We start from the raw sequence: 19,125 nt of genomic DNA, 5'->3' as shown, positions 1-19,125 counted from the left end.
AATAATGGGCAATCAAAAGATTGTATCTACCCTAAAATGGTATCAACATAAACGTCACCTTGGCACGCAAAAATAAGCCCTCACCCGACTCCAGATCCGAAAAAATGGAGACGCTACGGGTCCTGGAATTTGGCAACTTTTTTTTCTTTTAACAAACTTTGGATTTTTTTTCACCACTTCAATAAAAAAGAACCTATATATGTTTGGTACCTACAAACTCGTAATGACCTGGAGGATCTTAATGGTAAGTATGTTTTAGCATTGAGTGAACATGGTAAAAAGAAAAGAAAAAACAATTGTGGAATTGCACTTTTTTTTATTAAATTTCACCGCACTTGGATTTTTTTTCCTGTTTTCCAGTACAAGATATGGTAAAACCAATGGTGTCATTCAAAAGTACATCTTGTCCCGCAGAAAATAAGCCCTCACACGGCCATAATGACTGAAAAATAAAAAAAAGTTATGGCTCTGGGAAGAAGGGGAGCAAAAAACAAAAGGGGAGCGCGAAAACGGAAAATGGCCCGTTGTTGAAGGGGTTAAACTAACACACAAGAAAGATATCATATTACAGAAAGTTAACTCTTAACACAGCCAAAGTCATTGATATTGTATATTTAGGTATCAAGTTACACATTTTTATGCCAAGATCTCTTTCTGTATCATGATATCTTTGTCATTTTAAGAACGGCTACCTAATGCGTTACCATCCTCTTTTCCACCTAGAGGAAGCTGAAATTTAGTGCTGACTTCTACAGACAGTACTCAATTGTGTCTGTATCCTGCAGTAGAAGATAGAAATTGATTTTGGTTTGGCAGAAAGAGCCTGGGGCTCTGGGTGCGAGCTGCTAGCAGCAACATTGTAGGAGACAATGATTTGGTAAAGTATTACTGTTTAGTCACCTACTTCGATGACTTTTTTCAAGTGGAAGTGAAGACGAAATCTTCAAACTTCAACCTAAACATTAAAATTCTCAGCACACAAATGTGAAGAATCTTTTGCCTCAGCTCCATGTTGTTTAGGATATTAAAATTGCATTTAGATTTCTAGGCATTTGGGGATTTTTTTTCATCTCTTTTAGCAAAGTCTCTCATTGTAGTAGCTGAAAGACCCACAGTGAATAAAAGACCTACAGAATAATAATAAAAGATATTACAGGAACAAAATGCTTTCAGTGATAGCCAACTGCGATAAAGCTGCTTTAAAGCTGCAGATTATTAAAGAAAATATTATTAGTGATTATGTAAAGTACAAGGTACTAATACCCCTGCAGATGAAAGGTCTGCAATAAAGAGGATAATCTGCAAGATGATTTAGAACTGTGGCTTTCAAAAATGCTTAATGGTGTATACTGTAGTATTGTGGACTTGTCTGCTACATGTTCTATATATCTTATTCAACAATGCACATGAAACCATGCTTTTTTACATTTGCACATTATTAGTATGTTGGAAGCAGGAAAAATAATAGCATAATGATCTGAGTAACTTTCACTAGTGGATAATGCCTACCTAAAATGATCCAAGGAAGAGCATTAATATGCCTTATAAACTGTCAGTGCTGCACTGACACACAAAGTTGCTAGATCATGCACTGCAACTGATCTAGCAACTTTGCTAGCTCTGGTGACCCGGATGTCATCATGATGACATCGGGTCACCATGCCAACAATTGGGACCCTGCGATGATGTCATGGAGTCTCCGATCCAAGGGCAGAGGCTTTCTACCCTCTGCCTGCTCGCTAAATGCTGCGATCGCAGCATTTAGCTGTTTAAAAAGTTTAGCTGTGTTACCTCCTTCTAACAAAAGGGGGCCTGCTGCATCCTGTTATGCATTTCCCTTGACATTTTGGCTGGAAACTACCATTGCCTTTTTGCTATTTTCTCATTGAATTTTGTACTTTTTAAAAAAAAAATCCGTTTATTGCTTTGGCTGTGGTGTTTGTTTTTAACTATAGAGTAGGAACTGTCAAGAAAGTGAGGACCCTTGACGCGAGTTGCAAGCTTGCATATTTTGGCCAAAATATTAACCAATACCTCTTATTATATATTTTTATGCACTTTTTTTCATCTTACAGGGTGCAGCCTGGCCCGTCAATGGTGACCTTGTAAATTAGGGGCTTTCACCTCTGTTATGCAATGATGGGGTGCCGGGCATCCCGCCTAATCGAATAGTAGGGGTGTGTAATCGGTTGCTGGCTAGGCAGCGTGTGTTTGACTTGTGCCCTATTGCAAGCTTCATCTGTGTGCAGTTTTAGTGGTAGGTAATCACCCCCTCCATGGAGAGAGAGGTTGAGAGTGGTTGTTCATCAGCATTCTGCACCTGTGTTACCTCCTTCTAACAAAGGGAGCCTGCTCCATCCTGTTGTGCTTTTCCCTTGACATTTTGGCTTGTAACTACCATTGCCTTTTTGCTATTTTCATACTTTTCTCCCGGGTGTCAGCTGTCAGAATCAGCTGACACCAGACGGCCATCGCCGGCACACAGCCCCCTGTGCACGGGCGATCGCCATGACATATATATACTGCATTGGTTGGGAAGTCCTTCCCAACAATGACGTGTATATATACTGCAAATGTCGGGAAGATGTTAAAGAAGATCTGTCACCAGGTCAAAAGTGATCATTTATTGCTGTACCTCCCTTGAGTATTCTGGGTTTTTTTTTTTAAATCCACCATACTGTTACAACGATATAAGCCTTTTTATTTTTTGCTCATTCTTATAGTTTCCACCAAGGGGGCATTGTTGACAGGATAACTATGCAGAACCAATAATCAATCCTGTGAGTTATGCCCCCTTGTGAAGACCATACAAATTAGCGCTAAATGACAAGGCCAATATATTCTGGAACTGATGTTTTAAAAATAGATAGAATACTCAGCAGAAAAACAGGAATAAAATAATAAAAAAATGCAACACTTCTTACGTGTTAACAGGTCCTCCTTAAGAACTTATACCTCCAAAGCAACAAATTAATGGCTTCATCAAAAGAAGATCAAAGTTTTGGAACGGTCCAGCCAGAGCTCAGACCTGAATACAGTTAAAAATCAGTGGGTTGACCTGAATAGGGTACTGTTCACAGGAGATGCCCTCACAATCTGACAGATTTGTAGTACTACTGCAAGGAAAAGTGGGCAAATGCCAATTATAGATGTGCCATGCTGATAGACTCCTACCCAAAAAGACTGAATGCTGTCATTATTTCAAAGTGTACTTCAACAACGTTTTAATATTATAAAGGTGAGCATGTTTAGGCAACCACAATATTTTAGTTCTATTTTTTTCTTTTTCCACATAAAAAGATTTCAATTTATTTTTAATTTGAATGGTACAGATTATAGACTACATTAAAGATAGAAAAAGTTCTGAAATTATTACTCTTGGTATGATTTTTTACATGACAAAAATCTGTCATTTTAATAGGGATGGGAGGACTTTTTTTTTTTACCATTGTTTGTCAGAAAGCCCCCCCCTCCCCCACAAAAAAAAATATGATTTAACAAAAACTGCACCACTTATTGTATGCAAAACTGCTGTCAGAAAGTTTTTTAACCTTTTTCTTAAGCGTTTTTTGTGTCGTTCTTTTTAGTAATTTAGTAAGTTAAGCGTTTTTCTGGTGGTTTTTGCTGCAGCGGTTTTTAAAAGGATTTCCCTTTAGTATTTGTGATATCTTTTCACTGTTTTCAATTCCAGTCGTTTTACTCACTCCATTGAATACTGAAGAAACTGTTAGGCTGTGTGCCCACGATGCGTTTTTTAAGCGTTTCCGCAGCGGCAAAAACGCTTAAAAAACGCATGGTAGAAGGCCTGCCATGTTCCCCAACGATAATCCTCATGTGCTGTGCACATGCTGCGGAAGTTTCCGCTGCGGATTATCATTGCGGAAAAAAACGCAGCACTACCAATTCTGCGGAAGCGCTGCGTTTTCGCCGCCATTGACTTGCATTGAATCGCTTGGATTCCACATCACTGCATCTGTAGATGCGGAATCCAAGCGTTGCAATGTGAGGATGGTACCCAGGTCTAGAGGAGAGGAGACTCCCCTCCAGACCCGGGTATCATAGAAACTGTGAAAAAAAGAATAAAATAAAAAATAAATATATACTTATCTTCTGGCGGCCCGCGGTGCGCTCCTCCTCTCATGCCGGCAGATCGCGATGGACTGAAGGACCTGCGCTGACATCATAGTCATGTGACGGATCATGCGACGCTGACGTCAGCAGGTCCTTCAGTGTAGCGCGATCTGCCAGCAGCCGGGACAGTGAAGCAAGACTGCGGGGGCCATCGGAAGGTAAGTATATATTTATTTTTTTATTTTTATACATTCTCTCGGGTCACACTATATAAATCCATGCCTTTTTCATGGATTTATATAGTGTGACCAAGTTGACAAGCACTTTCCAAGTGATGCTAAAATTGCTTGGAAAGCGCTTGTCAACCCGCATGCGGAAATGCATGTGAAGAACGCTTCACTTCCGCTTGTCCCTGGCAGGAAAACACATGTACAATCTGCATGTACAATCCGCATGCGTTTTTTCTGCCAGGAAGATGCAGAAACGCTCAGGAAAAATCCAGAGCATTTCTGCATCGTGGGCACATAGCCTTAATGTTTTTTTTAAAGCACCACTCCAGCGTTTTTTTTATTGCACCTCTGGAGTGGTGCTTTAAATGTAATTCCCCTGACTGATACTCATCTTCCGCCGCCTTCATCGGTTTCCAGCGTCACTCAGTTCCGTCTCCTGTGAGAAGTGACCTGCTGGTAGCACTAGTCTTTCATGGAGCTGCGTGAAAATCATTTTACAATACAAGTCTATGAGAGCCTCATTCTGGCCTTGTTCTGGTTCTCATAGACTTGTATTGAGAGGTTGCGAGCAAAGCTTCTGACTTCTGGCCAGTCAGAAGCTGCGCTCACAAGAAGGTGCCGCGGGACCAGAGCGGTGCAGACAACCAGAGAAGATGCCGGGGGGTGAGTAGATCACTGGGGTCTGGGGGCTTACACTTGAAGCGCCACTCCAGCGCTGAAAAAAACCCTGCTGGAATGGGGCTTTATTCAAAAATTCTGGAAAAACGTTCCAACAGACGTCGTCATATCTTCTCCGATGCTATTGAGCTTTTCTATTCAAATTACAGAGCATCTTCCAAGTGGAAAATGATTGAAAAATGGACATGACACTTCTTTTAACTGCATGCCATTTTTTAGAAATCTGGAATGGTTAAAAGACTTTTAAGAGACTTAACATATGCACATCAAGCCACTACTAAAATAAGGGTGTAGTATAAAGGCTACAGTAAATTTATACAATAGGAAAATTATAATATATCAAATATACTGAACTATCTTGAGTTATAAAATTACCGTTTATAACTGTCGCAAAACTGGCACTAAAAAATAATTGTAGTATTAATAAGGATAACTATAAAAAAAATTACTACAGTAAATTTACACTATATAAAAATTACTATAAATAAAATTTACTACGTTAACTTAAGTAAAAAAAACTTTGCATCTAAAACTGACACAAAATTGACAGTAACAGCCGCTACCACTATGTAAATGTCTGCTACGCTAATGTCCTATCTATTTGGGGTAATTAAAGGGAATCTGTCACTAGTTTTAGCTATGTAATCCGAAAGCAACATAATGTAGAGACAGAGACCCACCAGTGTATCACTTACTAAATGTTGATAAAATCCCTGTTTTATCTGCTACAGATCTAACAGTTCTCTGAATGCTGAATTCTGCATATCCCCGCCCACACTACTGATTCACACCTTTCTGTGTAAATAAGATGTGCCAAATTCATTAAAGTGGTTTTCCCACGAACAAAGTACATTTTAATTAATAGATCTTGGAATAAAGATAAGTTCCACAATTGGATGTGTTGAAAAAAAATGTCTCTGTGCTGAAATAATCTTATAAATGTTCCCTTGCTGTGTACTGTGTAATGGCTGTGTCTGACCATACAGGAACATGGTCTGATCATACCACATCTCCTGGGCAGGGGAGGAAGCAAAAGAGTATACAGACAGGACAGCAGGGGATCGCAGCTGATTCTTTTTATGAGGCAAAACATTTCCCTGCCTGGTTTTTAAGCAATGAATTACATTAAAGAAAGAATCAGCTGTGATCCCCTGCCATAATGTCTGTATACTCTCTTTTGCTTCCTCTACCGCCCAGGAGATGTGGTGCGGTCAGACCGTGTTCCTGCACGGTCAGACGCAGCCATTGCACAGTACACAGCAGGGGCACAGTTATAAGATTATCTCAGCACAGGAACATTTTATTCAACACATCCAGTCGTGAAAATTATTATTCCAAGACCTATTGATTAAAATGTTGATTAAAATTAACTTTGTTTCTGGGAAAACCCTTTTAAGTGGTGTGTGCCTCTTAATGAATTAGACGCAACAAGCCCTTCATTAGGACTAGCGTGCGCATTGCCAGTCTTAATGAGTTTGCCCCATAGTATGAAATGTCACTTTATACAAGATATTATAACTCAGCAATTGTCACTGTATGCAAAGTATTATACCACAGTAAATGCTGATGTATAATAAGTAGTGTTGAGCATTCCGATACTGAAATATCGAGCATCGACCGATATTCGCGGTATCGGAGTTCCGATACTGAGTTCCGATACTTTTAGAATATCGAATACCGGAATCGGAAGTTCCCATAATGCCTGCGCTCTGCAGTGTCTCTGAAGGATGACAAGCTGGATGGCAACGCTCAGCTTACTGTACTTGTCATTTAGTGTTAAAGGATTTATTAAAAAAAATAATAGTGTTTTCATGCACCGTCTCTTTAAAAAAGCCGGCCGGCAATTCATCATCGGTACCTGACAATTTAGAACAGAAAGAATAGAGCATCACACATAGATTAGATACATAGAAACATGTCAGTCACATATATAAGAAGTACAGTGATAGTGTTGATTACTGTAGTTGTCACTTAGTGTTAAAATAAAGGATTTATTTAAAAAAAATTTGGCTTCGGGTTCCCCGTAATTTTAGTCTCTAGCGGAGATTAAGCAGATGGCTGAGGCAGATGTTTGAAGCCTGGGAAGGGGGTAATACCCACGGAGCTTCCCAGGATACTAATATCAGCCCCCAGCTGAATACCTAGCCTTTACTAGCTATTAAAATGGGGGACCCCCCAAAAAATGATGTGGGGTCCCCCCTATTTTAATAGCTAGCAAAGGCTAGGCAGACAGCTGGGGGCTGATATTAATTGCCCAGGAAGGGTGCCATGAATATTGGCCCCCTCCCAGGCTAGAAACACCAGCCGTCAGCTGCCCCAGAAATGGCGCATCCATAGGATGCGCCAATTCTGGCACTTAGCCTCGCTCTTCCCACTTCCCTGTAGCGGTGGCAGTGGAGTAATAGGGCTTTGGTTGATGTCAGCTTATAATGCCAGCTGACATCAAGCCCAGGTTAGTAATGGAGAGGCGTCTATAAGACACCCCTATTACTAACCCCATAGTCAAAGTTAAAAAAAAACACAAACACCCAGAATAAAGTCCTTTAATTGAAATAAACACACAATTCTTTATTGCTCTAAATTAAACCATACTTACCATCATGCCCATTCAAGATAAAGCCAATGTCTTCTGCAATAAAAGTAAAATAATAAACCAACATCATCCTTACCTTTCCATGGCTCCCAGGATGGCTCCAGCTCTGCTACATTGACATGACAGGCTGGATCGCAGCCGAAAACTGCCATCCAGCTTGCCATGCCGCAGACACTGAGAATCGCAGGCATGCTTGCGCTCCTCAGTGTCTGGCTGTGACGGCATAAATATGAGCCGAGGTCATGTCCAATGAACTCAGCTCACCTCATGCACGTCACTGACAGCGTGGGAAAATTCTCTTGCGCTTGCCGTGAGCGCAGGAGAATTCTCTCACGCTCACTGCAAGTGCTGGAGAATTTTCCCACGCTGTCAGTGACGTGCATGAGGTGAGCTGAATTCATTAGACATGACCTCGGCTCATCTTTATGCCGTCACAGCAAGACACTGAGGAGCGCAAGCATGCATGCGCTTCTCAGTGTCTGCGGCATGGCAAGCTGGATGGCAGCTTTCGGCTGCCATCCAGCCTGTCATGTGAATGTAGCAGAGCTGGGGCCATCCTGGGAACCATGGAAAGGTAAGGATGAGGTTGCTTTATTATTTTACTTTTATTGCAGAAGACATTGGCTTCAGCTGGAATGGGCGTGATGGTAAGTATGGTTTAATTTAGAACATTAAAAAATTGTGTTTATTTCAATTAAAGGACTTTATTCTGGGTGTTGTGTTTTTTAAATACTTTACTAGAAATTCATGGCGGTCATGTCTAATATTGGCGTGACCCCATGAATTGCGGGCTTAGGGCCAGCTGATAATGCCAAGCTGACTCTAACCCCTTTATTACCCAGTGAGCCACCGCACCAGGGCCCTGGATGAGTTGGGTACAGCGCCAGAAGATGGCGCTTCTATGAACGTGCCTTTTTCTGGGGTGGCTGCGGACTGCAATTTGCAGCGGGGGGGCCAGAAAGCTTGGGCCTCCCTGCGCTGCGGATTCCAGCCCCCAACTGCCTAGTTGTACCTGGCTGGACACACAAATAGGGCGAAGCCCCACGTATTTTTTTTTTAATTATTTCATGAAATTCATGAAATAATTTTTTAAAAAAAGGGCTTCCCTATATTGTAGTGTCCGGCCAGGTACAAATAGGCAGTTGGTGGTTGGGGGCAGCCCGTTCTTGCCTGCTGTACCTGGCTGGACACAAAAATAGGGTGAAGCCCCACTGCAATTTTTTTTTAATTATTTCATGAAATTCATGAAATAATTAAAAAAAAGGACTTCCCTGTATTTTTGTTTCCAGCCAGGTACAAATAGGCATCTGGGGGTTGGGGGCAGCCCGTTCCTGCCTGCTGTACCTGGCTGGACACAAAAATATGGCGAAGGCCACGTCAAATTTCTGGTGAAAAATTCAATAATTTTTTTTTAAAAAATAAACACATTTAGGGACTGCATCTTTATTGACTCCTCCACGTGAGGGGTTAATAAAGATGCAGTCCCTAAATTTTTTTTTTTTTTTATTATTTTTTAATTAATTTTTTCCCAAAAATTTTGACGTGGGCTTCACACTATTTTTGCATACCAGCCAGGTACAGCAGGCAGGAACGGGCTGCCCCCAACCACCAGCTGCCTATTTGTACCTGGCCGGACACAACAATATGAGGAAGCCCTTTTTTTTAAATTATTTCATGTATTTCATGAAATAATTAAAAAAAAAATACGTGGGGCTTCGCCTTATTTTTTGTCCAGCCAGGTACAGCAGGCAGGAACGGGCTGCCCCCAACCACCAGCTGCCTATTTGTACCTGGCCGGACACAACAATATAGGGAAGCCCTTTTTTTTTTAAATTATTTCAGGAATTTCATGAAATAATTTTAAAAAAAAAATACGTGGGGCTTCGCCCTATTTTTGTGTCCAGTCAGGTACAACTAGACAGCTTTGGGCTGGAATCCGCAGCGCAGGGAGAACCAAGCTTTCTGCCCCCCCCCCGCTGCAAATTGCAGTCCGCAGCCACCCCAGAAAATGTCGCGTTCATAGAAGAGCCATCTTCTGGTGCTGTAACCAACTCATCCAGGGCCCTGGTGCGGTGGCTCACTGGGTAATAAAGGGGTTAGGGCCAGCTTGGTATTATCAGATGGCCTTAAGCCCGAAATTCATGGGGTCACGCCAATATTAGACTTGACCGCCATGAATTTCTAGTAAAGTATTTAAAAAAAACACAACACCCAGAATAAAGTCCTTTAATTGAAATAAACACACAATTTTTTAATGTTCTAACTTAAACAATACTTACCATCACGCCCATTCCAACTGAAGCCAATGTCTTCTGCAATAAAAGTAAAATAATAAACCAACATCATCCTTACCTTTCCATGGTTCCCAGGACGGCTCCAGCTCTGCTACATTCACATGACAGGCTGGATCGCAGCCGAAAGCTACCATCCAGCTTGCTATGCTGCAGACACTGAGAAGCGCAGGCATGCTTGCGCTCCTCAGTGTCTGGCTGTGATGGCATCCAGATGAGCCGAGGTCATGTCCAATGAACTCGGCTCACCTCATGCACATCACTAACAGCGTGGGAAAATTCTCCTGCACTTGCAGTGAGCGTGAGAGAATTCTCCTGCGCTCACGGCAAGCGCAGGAGAATTTTCCCACGCAGTCAGTGACGGGCATGAGGTGAGCTGAGTTCATTGGACATGACCTCGGCTCATCTTTATGCCGTCACAGCAAGACACTGAGGAGCGCAAGCATGCATGCGCTTCTCAGTGTCTGCGGCATGGCAAGCTGGATGGCAGCTTTCGGCTGCAATCCAGCCTGTCATGTCAATGTAGCAGAGCTGTAGCCGTCCTGGGAACCATGGAAAGGTAAGGATGATGTTGGTTTATTATTTTACTTTTATTGCAGAAGACATTGGCTTCACCTTGAATGGGCATGATGGTAAGTATGGTTTAATTTAGAACAATAAAGAATTGTGTGTTTATTTCAATTAAAGGACTTTATTCTGGGTGTTTGTGTTTTTTTTTAACTTTCACTATGGGGTTAGTAATGGGGGTGTCTTATAGACGCCTCTCCATTACTAACCTGGGCTTGATGTCAGCTGGCATTATAAGCTGACATCAACCCCAGCCCTATTACCCCACTGCCACCGCTACAGGGTATTGGGAAGAGCGAGGCTAAGTGCCAGAATTGGCGCGTCCTATGGATGCGCCATTTCTGGGGCGGCTGACGGCTGGTGTTTCTAGCCTGGGAGGGGGCCAATATTCATGGCACCCTTCCTGGGCTATTAATATCAGCCCCCAGCTGTCTGCCTAGCCTTTGCTAGCTATTAAAATAGGGGGGACCCCACGTCAATTTTTTGGGGGTCCCCCATTTTAATAGCTAGTAAAGGCTAGGTATTCAGCTGGGGGCTGATATTAGTAGCCTGGGAAGCTCCGTGGGTATTACCCCCTTCCCAGGCCTCAAACATCTGCCCCAGCCGTCTGCTTAACTCCGCTACAGACTAAAATTACGGGGAACCCCACGCCAATTTTTTTTAACAAATCCTTTATTTTAACACTAAATGACAAGTACAGTAATCAACACTATCACTGTACTTCTTATATATGTTACTGACATGTTTCTATGTATCTGATCTATGTGTGATGCTCTATTCTTTTTGTTCTAAATTGTCGGGTACCGATGCTGAATTGCCGGCCGGCTTTTTTAAAGAGACGGTGCATGAAAACATTATTATTTTTTTTAATAAATCCTTTAACACTAAATGACAAGTACAGTAAGCAACACTGTCACTGTACTTATTATATATGTGACTGACATGTTTCTATCTATCTAATCTATGTGTGATGCTCTATTCTTTCTGTTCTAAATTGTCGGGTACCAGTGTATGCCGCTGCTGAATTGCCAGCTTTTCATGTAATACATTCTACATTATTGTTAGTTGTTTTCCTTCATGTAGAATTAACCTACAAGGAAAGAAAGGGTTTATTTTCATTCCGATATTTGTGTCCCATTGACTTGCATTGGCTTCCAGTATCGGAATCGGCGATATCTGATATTTTTTGGGTATCGGTCGGATCCAATCCGATCCAATATTTCCCGATATCGGAAGGTATCGCTCAACACTAATACTAAGTATTATTACAGTAAATGCTGCTGTATACTAACTATTATTACATTTATTGCCTCTTTATGTAGAGTATTATAACTCAGCAATTGTCCCTGTATACTAAGGACTATACCACAGTAAATGCCGCTGTATACTAAGTATTATTACATTTATTGCCTCTTTATGTAAAGTATTATAACTCAGCAAATGTTCCTGTATACTCAGGATTATACCACAGTAAATGCCACTTTATATAATAAGACAGTTATTATAGGTTCTTAACCTGACAGGGCTAAGTATCTTGCCTAGAAGCTGTACAAGTGTAATACGTGTTCTTGATGAAAGGTTAGACTATGTGGAAAATAAAATGCTGTAGTTCTTAAAGCTCTCAGGAATGCTAGAGGACACAATGTTTTAGATCTACCATCTGTGCTTGTTAACAAATTAATTAATACAATGTTATTCCAACTCTGCAATTATTTGAACATTATATAATACTCTGTTACAAATGTCAAGTCATTAACATTGTTTTGAAATGTATTTGGGAAGCGGAGTCGTTGGGTAATGTCATTTGGCTAAGTTCACACGTTGCAAAATTTCTTACTGCAGAATGAAATAAAAGAATCCACAAAACAGGACAAAAAATAGAGTTTAAGACATTTACACATGCAGTGGGATTTCTTCTAGATATTGGGGCGATCTGTTCTAAAATGTACATGTAAATCTGTATGCTGTCTAGTAATTGTAGCCTATATTGCTAGCAGTGAGATGTTATGCCTACCCTATGCTACTAGACTGGGTTCACATGGGTATTTTGCATCATATTTAACATATACACCCACCATTAAGCCATCCAATATGCACTCTTTCTATACGATTACATTAGTCTATCAAAGTCTAGAAGAGCGTCCATTAGGTTTCCATCAGACAGGAGTACAGTATTCCCCAAAATACATGAGGCAGTGTATCAGATTCTGTAATAATGCACCCTTCAAACAAATACCATAAAAGTCTAAAGAAGATGGAAACTACGTCACATCTGGCACAAGCGATATGTCTCTATCTAACACAGACCAGAGAACTTTTCCAGGAGTTAACATTAAACGGAAGAAGCTAATGAAATGTGAGTGTAGCCTTATTAGTGTATGCATACAGTTCAAGATTTTATGAATAGTTGAACTTTTCTATGATTTTTGTAGTTAATTTTTCTTTCTGTGAAAAGCAATATTGTCCTATTTGGCTATTATATTGGTTTTGTAAATGCTCTTACCCAAGCGTCACAAGACAGAAGTTCTTTCAAGCTGCATCAATGCACAAATAGCACCCCCATTTATCCTTAGGCTTGTCTGGTATTGCAGCTTACACCAATTTATATGAATGAGAGTAAACTGTAATACCGGGCACAGCCGAGTGCTTCTGTTTGTGAAAAAAAAGGGCCGACCTTTTCTTCTAATCCTGGAAATCACTTTAAGCATTATAACATAAGCCCCAAAACTCTCTTAACATTTAGCTGGATGTCTGGAAAGGTTCCTATGTCATGCTGACTGTGACACAATGAATCTTTACATGACATTATGGATGCTGCTTTATTTATACATCTTTTTTAAATAATAATTTGATAAATAATATCTGGAGTCTTTATAACTATTATAAAATGTACAAATAAATGTAAATTCCTGAAAATCAAAAGCACGTGTGCTCTTTTGTCCATATGTTTAACACTGCACTCGGCTTTTTCATAGATATACAGTACCTTTACATGACTAAGGCTTGTAAAGAACAATGGCCATAATAATGTTTTCATGGAGGGTTTCTATTAACATTCATAGATTCTGGAATGTCAGTTCTTCCTCATTGTGTAGTAATACCTTATAGAAATATATATATATTGTATTCTATAATACATTCATTATATCAGTAGTTAATAATGATGTAAATGTGATGAAATAATTATTCTGGACGCTACATTCATCATTCCTCTTTGTCTTTCAGAACACAATGAGTGTGCAACAAACCAGCACAGCTGTGATGAGAATGCATTGTGTTTTAACACTGTGGGTGGACACAACTGTGTATGCCAGCCAGGATACACTGGTAATGGAACTATCTGCAAAGGTACAGTTCTCATATGATTAATCTTATTGTCTAGTGTTGTATAATTATAGTATAGTACAAATCTAAAATCCATATATCCAAAAATTTCACACTTAATATGAAGAAGTAGGCCTTATACGTTAAAGGGAATCTGTCAGTTGGATCATCCCTCCTAAGCCGTCTATATGGGAATGCAGGTCAGAGAAAATTGCATAAAATGATACCTTGATATCTGGGCTTCAATGTCTTATTCCAGAGAAATCCAGTTCTTTCTTATATGCAAATGAGCTATTAAGATCTATGGGCAGGGCATAGATCTGCATGAGAATCTGCTTCCCCAGCTTATTTGAAATGAAAGAGGGAGTTACTAATGTGAACCAAGTAATGTCTGACACTTTGCTCTCCTAAATATACTCAGCTCTGCACTGAGGTTAGAACTACAGCAGAGCTAACACGGTACAGCTAAGCTATCACAATACAGCAGAACTAAACTTTGTCTCATTGCGAATATATTTTTTTATTTACTCTGACATAAGTATGGTATGAAGAAAGGTATACATAGACTTTCTAATGTAAAACTTTCAATAAAATGCCCGCAGAGTATCCATCAAATTCAGTGTTTATGACTTTAAAGAGAACCTGTCACTTGTTCAAAGAAATTGAGTTAACTACCTTGTAAAGCCCCTAAGCTCCCCTAATTTTACTGCTGTTCCTGTTTTTCATTATGTTACTCCACTACAAGGATATTCACATTTGTTTCTTCTAGAGCACATAATGTGAAATCTCTGCTTTGCAGTCTAATTGGGTGTCTCTTCACAATCTTCTCTGGGGACATATACTTTCACTCTTTTCTCCCAGATGCTGCCAATTACATCGCCACAACCTCTGAGGCTGATAGATTGCTAGATCAACTGCGAAGGTATGATTCACAGCATCTGGGAGGGAGGGGTGAAAGTGCATGTCACAGAAAAGATTAAAAAAAAAATCCCGGTTGGTCTGCAAGCCGAGATTTCACATACTGAACTCCAGAAGAAACATATGAATATCTCCGAAGTGAAGTGACGCAGCACAAAACAGCAAAATCAGGGGAGCACAGGGATTTTTGAACAAATGATGTGTCCTCATTAGATCTGCATGTAAATATAATACGATAGGGAGACCAATTGTTTCTTAACTTCTAATATTCATGTTTTCTTTTTGAAGCTTTTTGCAAGGATGGCTGTAGGAATGGAGGAACCTGCATCGCTCCTAACATGTGTGCTTGCCCGCAGGGTTTTACAGGACAAAGCTGTGAAACAGGTAAGAAATATATTCTTTTTTTCTTTTAAATTCTCTTTTATAAGTTTTCAAAAGAAAAATAAATTTAAAACATTGTTGAACCTGGTGTAAATTCAAGAAATACAATATTTAACTTGAAGTGTTCACAAAATATCTATATGTATAAAGTGATGTAAGCAAATAATGAGTGAAGTGGTAAGAAATATTCTCACTACTTGACTGATCTCCTGCCATTCCTCTGCAGCAGCGGCTTTATAAAGTGTTTGGGGATTATTGATGTTTATTTCATCATACATTATGCTGACTACACATAGAAAAATCCTACCAAAGACAACTCTTGAACGGTTTTAACTTGGGTTTAAATATGTGAGAAGATATAATATTAGTCTTATTTGAACCTAGCAGGTTATGATCATATCTAGAAAGGTTTCTTGGGAAAATTATTATAAAATACGGTATATTGTTAATTTATAGTCACCTTTATATGCAAATGGAGAAGACATAACTTGTGTTTTTGTTCTTGTTTTATAAAGGACCTGATGCACAGTATCCCTAACCACTTCTTTAGAAATTAATTGAACTTTTAAGCATATTTAGGGCAAATTTTACTAGAAGTTAAAATTAAACATCATCTATAAACAGCAACCAAGGTAGCAATAGTCACAATAAAAGTGTATTTCCTTATTAATTCCTAATTTAACAGCCAAAAGCTTTAAGAAATGATCACATGAAAGCGTATGGTATAAAATAAATAAAAAGTAAAAAACCTAGATGAAACATAGCTAGGCATTGTTTCTTAATTAATAATTTATTTATTTTAATTAATAGTATATTACTAAAATATCCATGCTATAGGCTCATATAATACCTCCATGTGTCTCTCTCTGATGTTATATCTTTAATTAAAAAAGCACGACATGTTCCATTGCATGCCATATTATATAGGTATTCCTCTCTAGAAGACTTTCTTTCATGTCAGTGCCCATTGTAGGACTGGTGTACCCTGGCTAAACAGAGAATATTATTCAAAGTGAGCACTGGAAATCTATACAGATCCGGTGAATGTCCACTTTTAATTTTATCCTAAACTATGATGTTATTATTGTGTACTCATGTCATAGAAATAAATTCTACTTTGAGGGCTTTGGGGCTTATTATTGAACAAATATGTGGGCCCACCAGAATACACTGGTATTATGGTGACCTTACATGATCCTGTCTATGCATACATCACTGAATGGATGAGTCCTATATTATAATGGGAAAGGGACTTTCTACTAATTTGATATTGATGGTCTGTCCTAAGGGTACGTCATCAATATTAGATGGGTGAGGGTCTGACACCGGACAGATCCACCAATTAGCTGTTTTCTCAATAAAACCCTATGGATAACGTATGCAACTATGTGCCTATACACTGGTGTACATTATAGCCAAGTAAAGAGCTTCACGCTGCTTTGCACCGATGCCAGTCCTACGTGGCTGTCTTCTCTTCCGTGCCAGGCATCCATGATGCTTCTTGCGCTTAGTCAGCCCCGTGACGTCATATTGTTGCCATATACCAAGTCACTACGTCTAGTGCAGCATCTTGACGTAGTGTTATGATATCACAGGACCTAGTAAACATGAGGGGCGCCCGGGATGCTTTGGATTCCAGGCACAGAAGTGACTGAACTGGCCCAAATGCCATGGACGCAATACAAGGGCAGCACAAATCTTTTTGCTCAATTTTAGCATACAATGAGGCCTTTCCCTAGGAGGTATTCATAGAATAAATTTCTGCTGTATGCCACCGATGATATGCCATGAGCCTAACACTGGTGAAGCCATTTAATTTTAGTTTATCGAGCTTGACTTAATAGGAAGGAATATATTAAAGGATGGACATATTTCATATACTGTACAGCATTAAACATTCATGCCAATTCTGCACACATTTCACATAATCTGCATAAACATCACTGTGAGTATGCAAATAAAATAGATGAATATGTACAAAGCGAATTGCAAGCCATTTGTGCTTCTGTGGTATGGATAGGAAATCAATATTTCTCTAGACCATTTCTTTCATTTGTTATGAGCTAGGGTTAATTTATGCCTTCTGGCATGCCTATGAATTTTATCACAAAGAGTAATTTGCAATGGACGTGACGGATGCTATAAACAACATCTAAATATTTATGTTGGAAAAATTGGTGCACGTAAAATAAACATATATTAAACTTCCTCGATCCTTCAACGGGCTACAGCATGGAATAGCATGTATGATGTGATTTTAGATGGATATGAAGAATTAATTATACATTCATGTATTTGACGCACCCCCTGGGCCTGTGCTGTGCAGGGGGATACCCGGAGCCGGATCGCTGGGGGTTGTAGTCTCAGTGTGGCGGTGACCCGGTCCGTGCCCAGGGCAGTCAAACCAGTGGCAGTCTTAAGTAATAACAATGTCCGACTACGCCACCCGTGGATTGCGGTCAGTGGGGACCGCCGCTGCGCTGCCGACCGCTGAGGCTGATGTTGTTTGCGCAGCCGAGTATGGGATAACTCCCCACGGGAGAAGTATTGCCTAAGGGCAGCTAATGTGGATGATGGGAGTGATGGTGTGAGCATCCCAGTAGTAATGGTGCTGGTGCGGCGATGAAACACAGAGACGTGTGGTGCAGTTCAGGGTCTTTACTGATGGTATAAAGCAGACCCTCCCGGGAGTACTGGTTAGCAATAGGGGCCTGGTCAGTCTGTGAGCAAGCAGGATCTCCCCTGGCCAGGTGGAGTTGTAGGCCTCCCCGACTATCTGCACTCTTTCCTGGCTACCTTGCTCTATGCGGGTAGAAGTAGCCCACGTCCCTGAGTATACCGTGTGGTGCTCACCCGTATGGCCGGTGACTTGGGGCCTTCCGTTAGCCTCCGCTTCACGATGGCGGTGCTGGTCCCTTGCTTGTGACCGTGCCTTCGGGTTTCTAAGGCCAGAGGACATGGAATCCCCTGCCGGTTGGATTCTGCTGCTGGACCTGGATGTCCCCACAGCCTCGGACTCCGTGTCCGGGTTTAGTGTCTTCAGCCAAGGCGAGATATCTAGCTTCCAGCCTCTGGCACTCGCTCCTGATCCTACAGAGCTCCTGTTGTCACTTTCCCTGTGTCTGGAACTTCACTCCAGGCTCTGACTAACTTAATCCCGCCCCAGACCCAGTTTATAAGGGCAGATTCCTCCCCTCCCAGGTCTGGGTGGGCCGTGTTGCATGCTTAGGGCTCCTGACCAGAGAAACCTCCCACTTGCTCCCAGACATAATATCTCTATTACTGTGGCAACCAGACCCCTGGGGTGCCACATTCCCCCCTAGTAAATTTTAGTACTCCGGGACTAAACACATTTTTTAAAGAAACATAAATGCAGGGTATAACAATAATACAATAACATATTTACAAGAAGCTTTAGTTCTTTAAAGGTCACGGCGTGTCCGCAACCGGGTGTCCATATCACCAAAGGTGAAGCTTTAAGTGAAGTAGGGGACCTGTCCAAAGCAAACCCCTTGCGTTGGCCCTGGGCGTGGCTGCAAGGCTGAAGCTAGCTACTTTGGACCGCAAGGAGGCCACGCCAGACAGGTTTTCTCTTCCGCGGCCGTCTTCACAAGAGGCACAATGTGCAACTATCTACAAGAATTGTTCCGGTTATCCAGTATCCATAACCTGTTAGTCCATAGAAATCTGCAGGGTAACTGAGAAACATAATTAATAACAGGCAACAAACATAAACCATAAACAGTTAAACAGATAAATTCACAGTGCATTTGTTTAGATTTTCCAGCGAGCGGGCATCTGACCTCTAGTGACTCTAGTGGACCTACGGAGCTCACTAACTGGTCCTGCACTACAGGGTGTAGGAGCTGTTATGGGTAAGCTGGGCAGCTGTCTGCGCACTCTTTGGCTCACTAGAGGCATGGCAGGCTCACTACTAGCAGAGGGTTGATCCTCCTGCGCTGCTGGTGTGGACTCTTCTGCCTCCTGGGCCGGCTGCTCTTCCAGCTCTACCTGGTCTTCTGTAGGCACTTGAGGGGCTGGCTGGAGAAAGGTGAGGACGGGCACCACGATA

General features: G+C 41.0%; 1 protein-coding gene across 1 annotated transcript in view; it reads left to right on the top strand.

Moving 5' to 3' along the window:
• Window positions 1-19,125, top strand: part of NELL2 (neural EGFL like 2) — a 467,229-nt gene that overhangs the window by 364,732 nt on the left and 83,372 nt on the right. Inside the window, exons 14-15 of the mRNA XM_073652036.1 lie at window positions 13,656-13,778; window positions 14,961-15,056. Coding sequence (XP_073508137.1) covers window positions 13,656-13,778; window positions 14,961-15,056 — 219 coding nt within the window. The remainder of the gene's footprint in view (window positions 1-13,655; window positions 13,779-14,960; window positions 15,057-19,125) is intronic.

This window comes from Phyllobates terribilis, unplaced genomic scaffold, assembly GCF_046119375.1.
Source record: "Phyllobates terribilis strain yellow unplaced genomic scaffold, ASM4611937v1 Scaffold_11__3_contigs__length_659146591, whole genome shotgun sequence".
NCBI lineage: Eukaryota > Metazoa > Chordata > Amphibia > Anura > Dendrobatidae > Phyllobates > Phyllobates terribilis.
The sequence above is the reverse complement of the archived record's forward strand: the minus strand, read 5'-3'. Positions and strand labels throughout refer to the sequence as shown.